The following is a 14,896-nucleotide window of genomic DNA, read 5'->3' as shown; positions in this document are numbered from 1 at the left end:
GAATAACAAATTAAACAATGCCCAGAGCCTGGCATTAAACAATCATAGATAAAAAACTGTCTGCAAAATTCTCAATTTTGACCATACAATATGCAACAATAGTCATCCCTTCTCTTATTCATCCAATGTTATCTGTCTGTCTGCCTGTCCCTCTTTCTATCCGTCTTTTATATTCTCTAGACCACTGCCATTCTCTCTAGATATCTTTCGCTTTTCTTTCCATCTATCCATCTTTTCTACCTTCCTATTTATCCTTCCCAACTGGCAATGCTAGGGTAATAATACTGTAAAACATGATATATTCGCGGCATGAAATTTTCGCGAATTGGAGCTGAAAGCCTTTTTCGCGGCATGAAATTTTCGCGAATTGCAACTGGCGTTCCATGCATGTAGTGTAGACAAAAACTTTCGCGTGCATTTTAATTTCGCGAATTTTGGCGCTCGCGAAATTCGCGAAATTAAAATGCACGCGAAAATTTCTCGTTTTACAGTAATGGCAGGGTCCTCTGATGGTAAGGCAGTGGCAATACTGAAGAGGCTACCCTGGATAAAGAAGACCATATCATTATCATTATCATTATTATTATCATCATTATTATATCTCCATAACTTGTTTATCCATCTCTTTACAGTATTCCCTGATGTGCAAATCTCACTGGCCAATGATTTCATACAGCAATATTTTCCATCATATCATTTGAAGTGACCTGATCCTAAACCTTTTAAATTCTGAATACAATAATTTGCAAAGGCCACTTGCCCCTCTCCCCTCAATTTTCGGTTTCATCTATCTAAATTATTTTTTTCTTTTATTTCTGTATCTGACAGTACAATGACATTCAGTAAGTTCCCACACAGATGTAGGCCTACATGATTTTCTACAGCAAGACTTTAGGCCTGTAGAGGTCTCTGCAGATACTGTCTGTAGGCCTATATGCCATATCTTTATGAGCTGGGAGAATGATGCGAAAGCACGCAATTCAAGAAAGCTGTGCTCGGAATAAGACTTGAATGCTGGTGAGGCCCATATGTAGGTCTATGAAGGCCTACCATGCACCTCACATGCCTTTGTGTCATTCTTCCGAGCACACCGTCGTTGACCCCGTTTACAGTGCGAGGCTCGGCCGCGGCTCGGTGTAAACACGCAAAAGGCCAAATGCGCGGCCAAAATTGGCCACGCATTTGGCCAAGCTCTGGAGGTTGTCTCAGCCTCTTCTTGGTGTAAACGCAAACTGGGCCAAATGCGCGGCCAATTTTAGTCTGGCTTCCAGACCCTCTGCCCGTACTATTTCGCTATTCACGATATTAACCCCCTCAACGTCGAAAGCTAGTGTAGTTTAAGGTGGTTTTCTCCTGCAAAGGATTTTTCCTTCGGCAAAGGCCTATGCCCGAACGGCGACTTCGTTGCCACGGAATCCAGTTGGCAAAGGGTCTGAAAACCAGGCTATACCAAGTTGCGTTTGTTTACAAGCAGAACGCCACTATGACAAAATATTGAAAGGTTTGAATGAAAAGCGCGGCCGAGCCCGGCAATGTAAACGGACAAAATTGCGGGACTCGGTCCCGCAATTGAGGCTGGGCTCGGCCACAGCTCCAGCCCCGCACTGTAAACGGGGTCAATGAATCAGGTGCGTTCATGTCATTCTCCCGAGCACACGATGATATATTTTGCTAGTATAACGTGTATAGTGTATTGATATTGTCAACCATAGTGACAGAATAAGAAATCAGCATTATCCCTTTTCAGTTGATCTCCAATAACACTGGAAAAGGTTTTTACTGCACATTTTCACGAGTCATTGTCACGACTATCAGTCAACTCGTGAAGTTCGTGATAATAAAAACACTGCAGAATGAAGTGCGTTTGCACCTTTCGCGACTTGATTGTTTACTATCTATCAACCAATTCTAGCATACCATTGCATTTTCTACTCCATGTCCTTTACACTGAACCCTTTACAGCCATATATTAGGTGGGAGAACATTTGTACCACATTACAATCTCACCATGGGACCTCTTAAATGCACTTCCCTCACTCAAGCACTTTTTGTGTTCCCTTTTTTTTTTCAGGCTACAAATTGAATGTCCATAAAAAGCACACATTTCTCTTGTCACATTCGAGCACATTGAACAGCTAAATTCTTCCCCCTTTTTTCTTCCACTACCTCTAACCATGGACCCTACTAGGGTCCATGCTCTAACCTTTCATGAAGCCCTGATCTGGAACTAAACTGGGCGAACAAAAAAGTCCTAGTGACTAGTGGCCTGCTGTGAAACCCTCTTCCATTTTTTTCCTCTGAAGGAAAAATAATACTAATAGATAAACACCCCTGCTGTAGCAATTTATGGCTATTTGCTTTAAGTCCTGCTGCTAAGGTCAAAGGTGAGTTGTTCCTACACAGCCCTGCCCACTGAGAAAGAAAGAAAAAAGGATGATTGAGGAAAAGAATGATTTTCTCCTTTTTTTAAAATAAATTCCACCCTAGGGAGAGAGAAACTGGGATATATTTTTAGCACCACCTTGTACGATAATTCTACCTTGAGTGATGGTGTGTCCACGGTAATAGACATCAATAGGTACAGCAGCAAATACAGATTGACTTTTATGAAGGAACTTTGGGATTTCTTGATGTCACTGTTAAACCCTGAATGAATTGTACAATTGTAGATAAGTTTGTTTCCTTTTCTGTCCATTTCTGCTGCAAAGGCAATTAATTCACTCCTTCCAACATCATTGATTTGACAATGATCCTTTTGCTCTCTTCCACTCTCTCTCCCTCTCTTTCTTTTTCTCCTGGTTAACCAACAGTCTGGAATTTCTGGGCTGGCTAAAATGACATGGATAAAGTTGATCACTGGTTTATACCAGCTTTATGACATCATAAACGCTGGTGATTTACACCTGTGGTTCAGGTGACTTTGGATATGTTCGTTTCAACTTGCCGAGAGCCGCTTTGTGCATGACGCGACATACCACGGATGCTTTATCTCTCAGTGAAGGCTGGCATCAAAATCGAACACGCATACAAAAAATGACTTTTGCGCAGTTATTTCTTGTCAAATTTTGTGATAACTTGTCAATTTACATGCCAACACTTGCATATCTTATGTTTCTTCAATTCTCGTGGGCTCTGTTTTTTTACGTTTGAAAAGAAATCTGTACAGCGATCAGGAATAACATGAATTGTTTACGTGTCTGGATATGTCCATGCTATTAAAAAAAAAAATGATCCCTGGATTGGCAGTGATGATAAGGCATGCAGCCTTTTAAGGTTCGTTTTGTTTATTCAAATTTTATAGGGCATTTTATTCGTTAAGATATAGTTGTTGATGGAATTTATTGACAGATTTATATCTGCATTAAAGACCCACATTCAGAAAGAAATATCCCCCACCCTTTCTTAAAGCCACAATCCTCTTTATAGGATATCTTCTGCTATCAACCAGCATGAGTAGAATTATAAACTGTTCGAGAACAACACATCTAAATGGATCTAAAAGCTAAGAGGAATTGCTAAGGGTCATTCTAGAAGTATGTAATAGAATGCTTTTTTATTTAATCTTGCTTTCAAAAAAAAAAGTATTTCAACAATATGGTTTGAACTACAGAGAATGTGGCATGATCAAATGATCCACAATAAACTAAAAAGAACCAATGAAAAGAAGCCCTTGGATTCAGGTATCACTCCATGTCAACCCATAATGAATAAACATTAAAAGAGTGACTGTGGTCTCAATGCAAAATAAAAAACAGACATGATAAGAGGTAGAAAGCAGACCAATGCTAGGCAAGTGAAAATTTTCCATTATCCGACACTTTCTCTTACCATCTAAAAGAACAGGGAAAAGATTCATAACACATTTCATGCATATTCAGAATGCCATGTACTTCTTAATAGCATCTAAAGTAAGTAATATGATAGACACGTTTGTTGGAATAGTGCCACACAAAAAGGGAGAGAAAGAAAAAAAATGATGATAATGGTAATCCTGGGAGGAAAAACAACTTAATATATGAGAGCCCTGAACCTGAAGGAATTCAGAACCTCTTGGCCGGCTGTTGGCATAGCGGCGTCAGGCTTAGAGATATCAGAATACCGGTAAAACACATGGCCAAGAAGGGAGAAGGGATTGTTTTAATCATGCGGAGTAGAAAGGTGGCTGCCGCTCACCAGGTACGGTTTTGGGGGTGACTTTGGGCTATTTTCCCAGCACAATTACCCGAATTACAACAAAACAGAGACAAGTATGGATGAAGCAGAAAGTTTCTCAGATCATAGTGAGAAGCAGGTGAGAAAGAAAAAAAAAAGAGAAGCATGTCAAGATAAAAAAAGTGACAGGAACAGAAAAGAGACACCAAAAATTAATTGCTAGATAAAGTCAAAAGTCTGGAAGAGTTGCAGAATTTACAAACAATGGGTGAGGCAAATAAAGAAGAAGAAAAGAAAGAAGGGTGAATAGAAAGGGATTGACAGATAGAAAGGCAATGGAACAAAAAAGAAAAGAAAGATATAGAGAGAGAGATGGAAATATGATTACAAAAGGACAAAGCACAAGAAAATGAATTAGAACACAAGGAAAACTGTAGAAGCATAGAACTTCTAGCTGAAAGGAAAGGCACATGAGGGAAGAGAAATAGAAAGATGGAAAATGACAAAAAAGGGAGAGCATTATATCATAGTTAGGATCATCACAAAAATGAAGCAGCATTGACTATCCCCTTAATGGAAAGAAAGACACATGGGGGGGGGGGGGGGAGTAAGGGGGTTAAAAAAAAAGGCTCTAAAACTCCGGTACCGACACCCACAAAGCAAACTCCTCTCCTTACAAATTTTGCGACTTTTGTTACCTAACAATGGCACGAAGGAGGCGGGAAGGGAGCGATAAATTACGAGTACTTCGTATTCACGCGGCGATTCTCTATGCCCCCTCGAGACGCCTCAGATGTGCGTGACCCCCATGAAGTACATTTATGAATGCAAACTGGGTGACAAACAGGCTCTTGGGGCCTCACAATCACAGCAATTTCCTCTACAACCTTTATTGCCATATTAAACGGTTTGATAAAATCCTAAATGATGAATTGAATCTCATTGTACATGGCAGGAAACAACATATCATCATCTATTTAGCGTGCATCGTCTCTTCAAAATGTATCATCTCTTTAACATTCACCTGAATTCGAAGTCTTCAGATGCTGGTCTATTGTGGCTGGCTTTGTGCAGAATAGATTGAAATGGCACTTTGAATTGACATTTCCCCTTGTGAAACTTTTCAATTAAACTCTGTGACATGCTCACATCATCAAAAAATGAGTTGCCTATAATTCATAATGTATCAGTACAAGAATTGATGTTGAAGTTCAACAGTTTAAGATGACTGCAAGTTTTCAAAATCATGCACGGTCCTACAGGTCACATCTGTATTAGCGTATAACCTGCTACATAGCTCCCCTACGTGGAGTTTGATTGAATGAAGACGTATTTGTGTGTACAAATTGTTTAAAAAAATGCAAGTTGACACTGGGATGCTGTTTTTCTATCAATCTGTTGCTAAGTCCTGTGAAAAGAACAGTCGCTAGAGAGTCGCTACCTAACTTTAATTATTAGTTCTCTGTGATGACCCCCCAAATTAGTAGCAAGAGCATAACTCTTGCCTCCAAATGCCCTGATTCTTTAAACAAACTCAACAACCACTGCATCCACTTCAAATATAACTTTCCTACGGTCCAGAAATTTCTTCCAACACCACCCCTCCTCCCCCCCCCCCAAAAAAAAAAAATAATAATAATAATGATAATGAGAAAGAAAACAGGTAAGAAGAGGAAAAGCTTAAAACCCGAAATCCACACTGTGATGAAATGGCTGATCATTTCAACTACTGACACGGAATGACTGCTTCCATGCACAGCTGCGACAGATCTGACAGGAAATATTCCGCCACTCCGTTACTTATCCCTTGTTTTCGGTGGCTGCGTGGGGTTGCCCCGTCACTTGCGTTGACAAATAGGGCCTGCCAGTGAATTTGAGACACCCTAGCACTGCTAGAACCCTAGGTATTCCCAAGTTCCCAAAGGTGAGCCAACCTTGGATGCAATCAGGGGTTGCCTAGCAAAAGGGGATACTGGATCCTTTTCTTGTCTGTGACACTGAGGGACGCCCAGATGGCTCACTGTGTGCTGATCAGGACGAAGTATCGTTTTGTTTCAAAATCAGTCCAGAGTTTTGACAGCATTCAAGGGTATATTCACACCACGCACATACATAACATCAGATCAGCGTTCCTCTACAGATCACCAGTGATCACCTTGATCTGTTCAGCAAGGCAATGGGGGCATCTATGGAATACTGAGAACAAAAATTCCTCCATTGTGATGATAATGTCATCCTTCTATTTTAACTATTGCTTGTCCTTAAACTGAGATAAAAAGTAGGCCTAGCTTTTGCAAAGGATGCATGATTAAATTTGAGAGTGAAGGTAGCTTCCTGGCAACTTCCAACAAAAGCACAGAATGTGAGAAAACCTCAGGGTTTTCCGCTGCACATGCTAAATGTCACCACACCGTCAATTCCCATAGGATGTCCAAGGGGTAACAAAGAAAAATTCCATTCCAATATCATGTTCCTTTGTATGGAAACTGACAATTTTCTTCTTTTTTTTTCTAGAGAAAACAAAACATTTTCTTCAGACCTATTGTTGTTGATGTGTTATTAGAAAACCAGGTAATACCTTTGGTGCATCGTCCTCAGTAGATGCATTCTGTTTGTGCCCAACATTTGAGAGAAATAATCTGTGAAATTTTACATACTAAACAGATAAAGAGTTGCCCTACACCTCCAGATCACACACAGTTGCTAATTTGTCACACTCTGTAAACTTCTACAATTCATAACATCTTAATGTGTGCAATATTTCCCCAAATTTTAATTTGACCTACTTCTCTGATTTTTTTTTTTTCATACAAAGCAACAATGATATCCATGATGGAATTTCCCTTTAAAGGGAAAGATGGCCGAAAAGATCATGCACTCACATTGCACAGCGTATGCACAGAGGTCAGCCGCCTGGCCGAAGCTGCACGGGAGACGACCCTGCAGCATGTCCATCTTGAGCTGCAGGAAGAACTGGTAGCGGGTCACCTCTTCGGACAGCTTGCATGGGTCCTCCACGTAGAACTTGACCCCAAAGTAAAGCGTCTTTGTGCTTACATCTAAGAGATTGTAGGGGAATAAAGAACAGGCAACTCAATCTCTTTTCTTTTCTCCTTTTCTTTTCATATGAACAATATTACAGTTAGATATTCTAGCTTCTATCATCTAAACTACATTTGACCTTAAAGGCATAATTTACCATTTTGTAGATGAAACAAAAACCCAGCATTAGTGCTTTGAAATAGTTTTAAAATATGAGTCAGGGATAGAAACAACCAGTGTTAAAATTTGAATCCGTAGAATCAATGTTAAGTATTGTTAAATAGATATACAAAATGTGAACAATAGTTATAATAAGAATGTTTCCAGACTAAACCGTCTACAGTTACGGTTTATTGAGAAAACACTGATATCTCCTTATATTTTAGGCTTTACTGCAAAAATTTTATATGGTAGGATGTTTTGTGACACAACAGACCTACTATATATGTATCATATGTGATATCTTGAACATTTTTGAAATCACTGGTTGCAAAGGTAAATAAGACCTTTAAGTCCTGTATTGTCAAGTTCTATAATCTGGGGTTGCAGCTGACAAAATCAAAAGGCACCAGTGTTCCTGCAAACCAGGTGAAATTTAACCTTATTGCAAAATTTAACATCCTTCATCTAGACTTTGGCAATAAGTCTCTTTGTCTCATTATTCAATTGTCCTGTCAGACTGCATATTTCACCATGCATCAATTCCAATGAACTTGAGTTACTGCATGAAGGGGCAAAATTTTCACGTCACCTGAGCATTTGACACTGACTATTATGATCTCTCACATCGAAATCTATGCAGACAATTATATGTTACTGATACTCACAGTGTGATCAAATGATATCAAAACACTGCATTCTTTACAAATCCCATACCACTGTTGGGGTGACAAAACCTCCTATCTCCAAAATGTCAACTGTTCAGGGGAGCGAAAAAACACGACAGCCAAAGCACTAAAACAAATGGGATTGCCTTTCCTTTGACAAACCATTGTGGCTTCATTACCTGAGAAAGACAGCTAGGATTTGGACATGATGTCACTTACTATAACTGATTACCTGACAATCAATCTAAAAAGTGATTTTTGTCAAAATATGAAATACAACAAGGTTTTGTCACCCCAGTGATGATACATTTATTGCATTACTGCATGAGCTTGTGCAATTGTAAACTCTCACCTCATCCTGCGTTCTCTTTTGGATCTTTTGTTATTTATTTATTTTTTTTTTTTGGTAAACGGAACATCTAATCTGTCAGAACAATACTACTGTTCTAAGTCTAATGTTAGAAAAAAAATTCTTTCTAATGGATAAAAGGTCAAGGTACAGAATTTGAATTCGATCCTGACCGCTCACTCTCTTTATACTTGTCTAAAATCCCTAATGAAATTATGAAGTATCATTCAGCAACTGCACTTATTTAAAATCTTGTTCAACCTCTATGAATTAAAAAACTTGTAGTAATCATTATAGTGGTTATTGATCTACACAAAAATCAGTAATTCATTTGAATAAGGTACTGGTATTGACTTCTTTTCTTTTTTTGGAGGGGGGGGGGTTAAATTTGCATAACTTTCACATGTATTATCATTATCTGTCTTTCATGAGATAGCCTCAAAAGACAGCCTCAAAAGACAGCCTATACAAACTATCAAATATGATTTCTCTAATACTTCACTTTTAAGTATTTTTTTCTTAATCTGTAAAAAACAGTTAACATATCATTAACACATTGAGAGGACTATTACACATTCTTTGACAAGTAGAGCACTGTGTTACATAAGTTGAAGATATTCTTTTTTTGTAACTTAACCACTGAGCACTTGAAACACATGCAACCCCCTTTAAGTGTGTGTGTGTGTTTGTGCTAAAAAAAAATGTATGAGTCTCTATGTCTAGTTCTTTTCCCAATTTTTTTTTTTTTGCCCCACATCATTTGCATATCATCATACTCAACAATCTAATCTCTGCAAAGACATTCCCAATTTGTCTAAACCTACATAGGCCTACATTGAGGGAAAAGTTCACTGCTTTTTTCTCTCATTGAGCAGAGTTTAGTATTGTAAGAATCCTTAAATAGGTGCTGGCAGGTTGAATCTATAAAGCAACAGACTGGAGATGGTAAATGAGAGCATCGACAGTGTGCCTTTTTAATAATCACGGTAACCCGGACAGCACTTGGCAGGTGTTTTCTTCTTTTCAACACCATAGAAAAAATATACAGATTCCACATTCCATTAACCACCTCTCCGCACTATTATGTACTGAATACCTTTAGGTATAGTGGGGCAAAAAGTTATCAAAAGATACAGATAATGAATTTCCAGGTCATAAATCCAACAAAAAAAAATAACTGTTCCACTTCATCATCAAAATGGCACAGATCTTCCTTTGAAATCTTCCTAGTAATAATGCCTGGGAGAATAAGTACAGGACGTTTATAATAGCTGCCCATACTTACTGAGTTAAACAAGAAAACACTACCCGTACATCATAACCAAATACATTATGCACAGCAACAAAGAAGCTTGAAGTGAAATATATCTTACGTTTCAGTTGCTTCAAGACTGATTTCTCCGGATGTAACCAGTGCTGCAGTAAAGAACAAAAATCAGACAGCAATATACAACAAATATTTATATTGGACATGACAAACAGTTCTCAAAAATCACAGAATCTGGCTTGGAATGATTTCTTAAAAGCTGGAGGTTTTCTGAAAGGGTTGCAACCAAGGGTTATGTTAAAGGCATTATTTACTATTTGCAGAAGAAACAAAAAGCCAGCTTTAATGCTCCAAAATAGTTCTAAAATGTGAGTTAGGGATAGAAACAATCAGTGTTGAAAAGTTTATCAGTATATTCATTTTACAAAATGTGTGAACAAAAGCTATAATAAAATTGTCTCTAGACTAAACTGTCTACAGTTATGGTTTAAAAGTGAGAAAATTGTAATATCTTCTTATATTTTAGGCTTTATTGCAAAATTGCTATATGGCATGGTTGTTTTGTGATACAACTGACCTTCACATATGCATCAAATGTGTTAATGCGAACATTTTTTGTAAATCACTGTTCCCTATGGTAAACAGTAGAAATCTGAAGCCAGTGTCCTCTTGATATTTCTTGCTGCCTTCACATTCCATGAAATATCATTTGATTACATTTGACTTAAAAGTACAAGATTCAGTGTCAGAAGGGTTCTCACAGAAAAACAAGCAATGTATTATTAATATTGATGTTGTATTCAAAGTCCCACTTATTTATTGTTTACAAGTATACTTTCCTCTCAGTCTGTAAGTATTATTCGCAGAATTAACATCATAAGATTGTGAAAAAGAAGACATTATTCTTTACACTTTAAAGCAAGGAAACATTACTGCACAATAAAAGAAATGAAGGGAATACAGTGTAATTTTGACATGGTAGTACTGGCCAGTTTTTAAACAGCAAAATCATAAAACAAACTAAAAAATCAATCCTTAAGTAATACAAAAGCATTAGATGGTGTATGTCTCTTTAAACAAATTATGTTTAGATGTTGAACTCAATTTGGCAACAAAGCAAATCTAATCAGTCTTTCAATACTTTTATTTCTTAAGTAATGTTGGAATCTAACACAAAACGGAGCATCACCTCACTGTTAAATCTCACAGAAATACACCAAAGAAAAAAAATATTACTTATTGATATTATAAAAACATGATACGCCAATACATTAACAAAGTTTGTTTCCTCTTTCCACAAAAAAATTATATTTCATGGAAGTGATTGGACGTAGAATAACTACGAGAAAGAAAGCATGGCTCACCGTTTGGTTGTCATTGTCCACGAATCGGAGACCAAAGTAATCCAGCTCCACCATGTTGAGATGATTGAAGACCCGGTCCAGCACATCCCCGCCTATCATTTTCCTCTGCAATGAGGAGCAAAAAACATATTTTTGGCATGCCATTAAAAGCAAAAAAACAAAAACAGACTTTACATATTTTTCTTACCTCTCTTCTTCTTCTCCTTAAAGGCAGTTAAAGCCCCATAAGCATCTTTTGGATGGAATTGTGTTATAGAAGTACTCACTATTATCAGTATTGTTATTATATCATTTCTATCATCATTGTTAAGAAGATGGAGTAAGAAGAACCAGGTTGAGTACTTAATGCAATTGTCAATATTACTATCACTATTTGCAATTGTGATCTTAAAATTTCCTCCCTTTCTTTTTTTTTTTTTGCCTTTCCATGAATTTTCATGTTGTTGTTTTTTTGCTTCAATTCTTTTCCTTACTCAATTTCACTTCATGCATATTAAGATATAAAGTTTTTCTTTAAACTCTGCAAAAGTTTTTTTTTTTTTTTTTTTTTTTTTTTGGGGGGGGGGGGGGGGGGGAATCATATTGCAGAGTGTATGAAAGATCCAGACAATAAAATAACATTGAGGAGAAAAGAAATGCATTCATAGATAGCAAAATGGGATGGCCTTGGTCCAACATACTGTACCCACATATGTGCAGGTCTAGGTACACACACTCATAGCTCTGTACAATCCTTTTGTCAACTTTCTGCAAGGCAGCAGAATAGAGAATATGGGTGACCAACCCTTTGTAACAATATTCCCTCACAAAAAAAGATACCAGGGCATCCCAACTGAATTAAAACTCACAGGGTTACTTGCACTCCATGTACTTACACAGACAATGGTTCTGTTTCATGAGATTGCTGCTGTGGTTAGCTTTTGTTGACAATATTAAATCATATGAGTCCACAAGTCATCTGAATAGCTAAATGGATATTATGATGGCACAATCTATCATCATTATCTCACCACAACCATCTAAAAAATTCTATGACTTTTCATTTATGCAGGTTGCCAAATAAGGGGCAATGATAACGTTGATTATGCTGGAATATACCACATCCTGTGCCTACATGGCAGCATTTTGGAGACTATTACAGTATAAACTATCAGTATGCCACTCAGACTTTAAATACAGTTTGGGGCATTGTAGCTAAAAGAATGAGCTGAAGGATCTCCCTTTCATGAATTCACACCCATCCATTCAAGTCTATAGTTTACCTCAATGATACTGACTGGGGAATCAATTTAAGAGCCCAATGTATGTTCAGGGACATGTGGCACATAAGAATGGGGCACTTAATCCCTTCCAAAAACAGTGCATGGGAGCTTTACATTACAATGGAGAGGACCCTCTGTTCTCAACTGCACTGCAGGTTTCCACAGAAAGACTGAATACAGGATAAGAACAATGAGTAAGAGGGAGTGGGGGGGGGGGGGTCATTCACCTGTCAAGTTGCAGACTTTTTAGAACAAGGAGATATCTCTTTCTTGCTTTATAAATTAAACCACTGAACTGTGTGAATGATGGGTAATCAAGCACAGACTGCAAGATTTTAACTCTTTGTGCATGCGTGTAGAGTGTGCTATGGGGATACGCTATTGTAGTATAAAATCCCATTAATGATCCCACGCATTGACATGCATTGCAAGGTATCACAGGAAATGGCTTCAATGCAGAGCATTACTGAAAATGTGAGGTAGTGCACATTAGACAGATGGCAACTACAATCTACATGTACATGTACACATTTGAATATACAGCTCTAAAATTGTATTGGAGTGGTTGTTTCAGTGATATTCAGCAGTACAGCACTGCAGCAAGATTGTTACTGAGAGATGATATGCCAATATAACAAATCTCTCCGTCTTCGATCAGGTGGATTTTATTGTTTCAGACACGTTCAACAATTTTCTAGCAGCATTTGTAGGATTTCAATATCTAATAGGAGCCAAGCCCCGAGTTTAATGTGTTCCAGAGCTGCACAGTTCTGATGGTACCACATGATGCCTGGGGGGGGGGGGGGGGGAATTTTCCTCCATATTTTACTCTGAAGAAAAAAAGAAAAGCTAGTTCATTCTGTTTATGTGTCACTTAATTTTCAAACATCATCTCTACAAATATCAATAGAAGTATTAAGAAGATTTATCCACTGGGTACGGTCTACATGTATAGGCCAAGTTTGCCGAGTTACGTGTAATTTGAGAACCCAGAAAAATGTCCTCCAGTACAAGTACCTACATATTTGGAATAGGGCCTACATAGGCCTACTGTACTCCTTTACAATATCTGATGGATTATCACCAGTTATAAGAAGTTGTAAAGATTCCATCTACCCAAGTTCACGTTGTAATATTATATCTTTGAAAGCACACAAAAAGGAGAAATAAACAAAGAAACAAATGAACATCACAGAGTTGTTTGTTTGATTGCTTTTTCTTTGTGGAATCAACAGGTCAAGGAGCTGCAGTGCCTTTTTAAGGTTAACCTTTCAAGAACTCGGTTTTAATATGTCATTGGCAATGCTTTTGTAATGACATGCTGAAAATTTTCATAAAACACTCTTCTCATAAATGACAGACCAATTCGCTGTCATCCATACAAATTCAATCATATTGCTTTGTAAAATACAAGTATAGGTCTTTTTTGACAAAAATGGAAAGAAAGCTTAGGCCCTATCCCATGTCTTGACTTACATAGCAATAACTACTGCAAGTACCTCAGCTGCATTCTTATAGAATTGAAATACATCCACATACTTTAGGATTAGCTTTTAGAACAGGTCATTGCTACACATAGTGTAGGTCAATTGCAAAAAAAAAAAAAATTAACATACATACAGAACATTTAAATGAAAATCGAGATTGCGATCTCATAGAACTGGCTTCCACTCTGGAAGCTTTGCGGCCAATTGGGTGGCAGTCAAGATGGTTCAAATGTAGCTGAACCGCACTGCGGCGATCCACATCATTGATAACGACCGGTGACAGGTTTGGTGGTAAGTTAATACCGGTACAACCCCGCGTGAAATGGTGTCCTCCCTTGCAGGTCGGCAAAGGTGCAGGGATACCATGTTCGCTCCCTGCAGTGGCTTTGACAAATCATTAAGGGAGAACGAGGCTGGAAGGTGAATAAGTGCCACAATTTACATCGCTACCAGACAGTTTTCTTCTCCCATCTTGAGGTTTGGGTCTTTTTTTCTGGGAGGGGATCAATTTCTTGATGACTGAGCGACGTGTTTGAATTGCACGTATCCCAAATCAAAATTTGAGACAAGATTTGCTTAATCTACTTTTTGGGTGAAAAACGAGATCTCCTAATATTGAACTTGGGGTGACCTCATGAGCCCCGAATGAGGACAGATGATTTCGATGACAATGGTCTGTGAGTTACATGTCCTTATCAGATCTATAGAAGGTTTATCGCTTCATCTGAGATAAGGTATCATATCAAGTTCCTACTCCAAACATTCATCCCGGCTGCTACATTGCACAAATGTAGCAGCGTGAATGTTATCCATATCTCGAGGTATCAAAGCTATGAATATGCCCAGTGATAAGATTTCAAACATTTTTTATATCTCTTGGGGTTGTTTTTTTTTTTCCACACATGGTTAACCAGGATCCTAAAAACATTCACACAAAAAAGGCAAAAACTTTCAAAGTATCAAGAGACTGTCAGTGAGAACTGATAATAGTTTACTACAATTGTACATGCTGTTACTTTGGAACAAACAGAACCTGGTTTCAATTACACTATGCAAAATGTACATTGTATGTTATTATCTCAATTCAGCAATATATATTTTCTTTCTTTCCTTAAAAAAAAAAATAAAATGGTACGGCAGTTACAC

At 37.9% G+C, this 14,896-nt stretch overlaps 1 protein-coding gene across 1 annotated transcript in view; it reads right to left on the bottom strand.

Annotated features, from left to right (window-relative positions):
• The window catches only part of LOC140230597 (band 4.1-like protein 4A), an 82,917-nt gene that overhangs the window by 43,593 nt on the left and 24,428 nt on the right, over positions 1-14,896 (bottom strand). Inside the window, exons 2-4 of the mRNA XM_072310739.1 lie at positions 11,002-11,106; positions 9,744-9,786; positions 7,035-7,211 (exon numbers count right to left, since the gene is read on the bottom strand). Of these exons, the coding sequence (XP_072166840.1) occupies positions 7,035-7,211; positions 9,744-9,786; positions 11,002-11,106 (325 nt within the window). The remainder of the gene's footprint in view (positions 1-7,034; positions 7,212-9,743; positions 9,787-11,001; positions 11,107-14,896) is intronic.

The sequence above is a fragment of the Diadema setosum genome, chromosome 7 (assembly GCF_964275005.1).
Source record: "Diadema setosum chromosome 7, eeDiaSeto1, whole genome shotgun sequence".
NCBI classification, from domain to species: domain Eukaryota; kingdom Metazoa; phylum Echinodermata; class Echinoidea; order Diadematoida; family Diadematidae; genus Diadema; species Diadema setosum.
The sequence above is the reverse complement of the archived record's forward strand: the minus strand, read 5'-3'. Positions and strand labels throughout refer to the sequence as shown.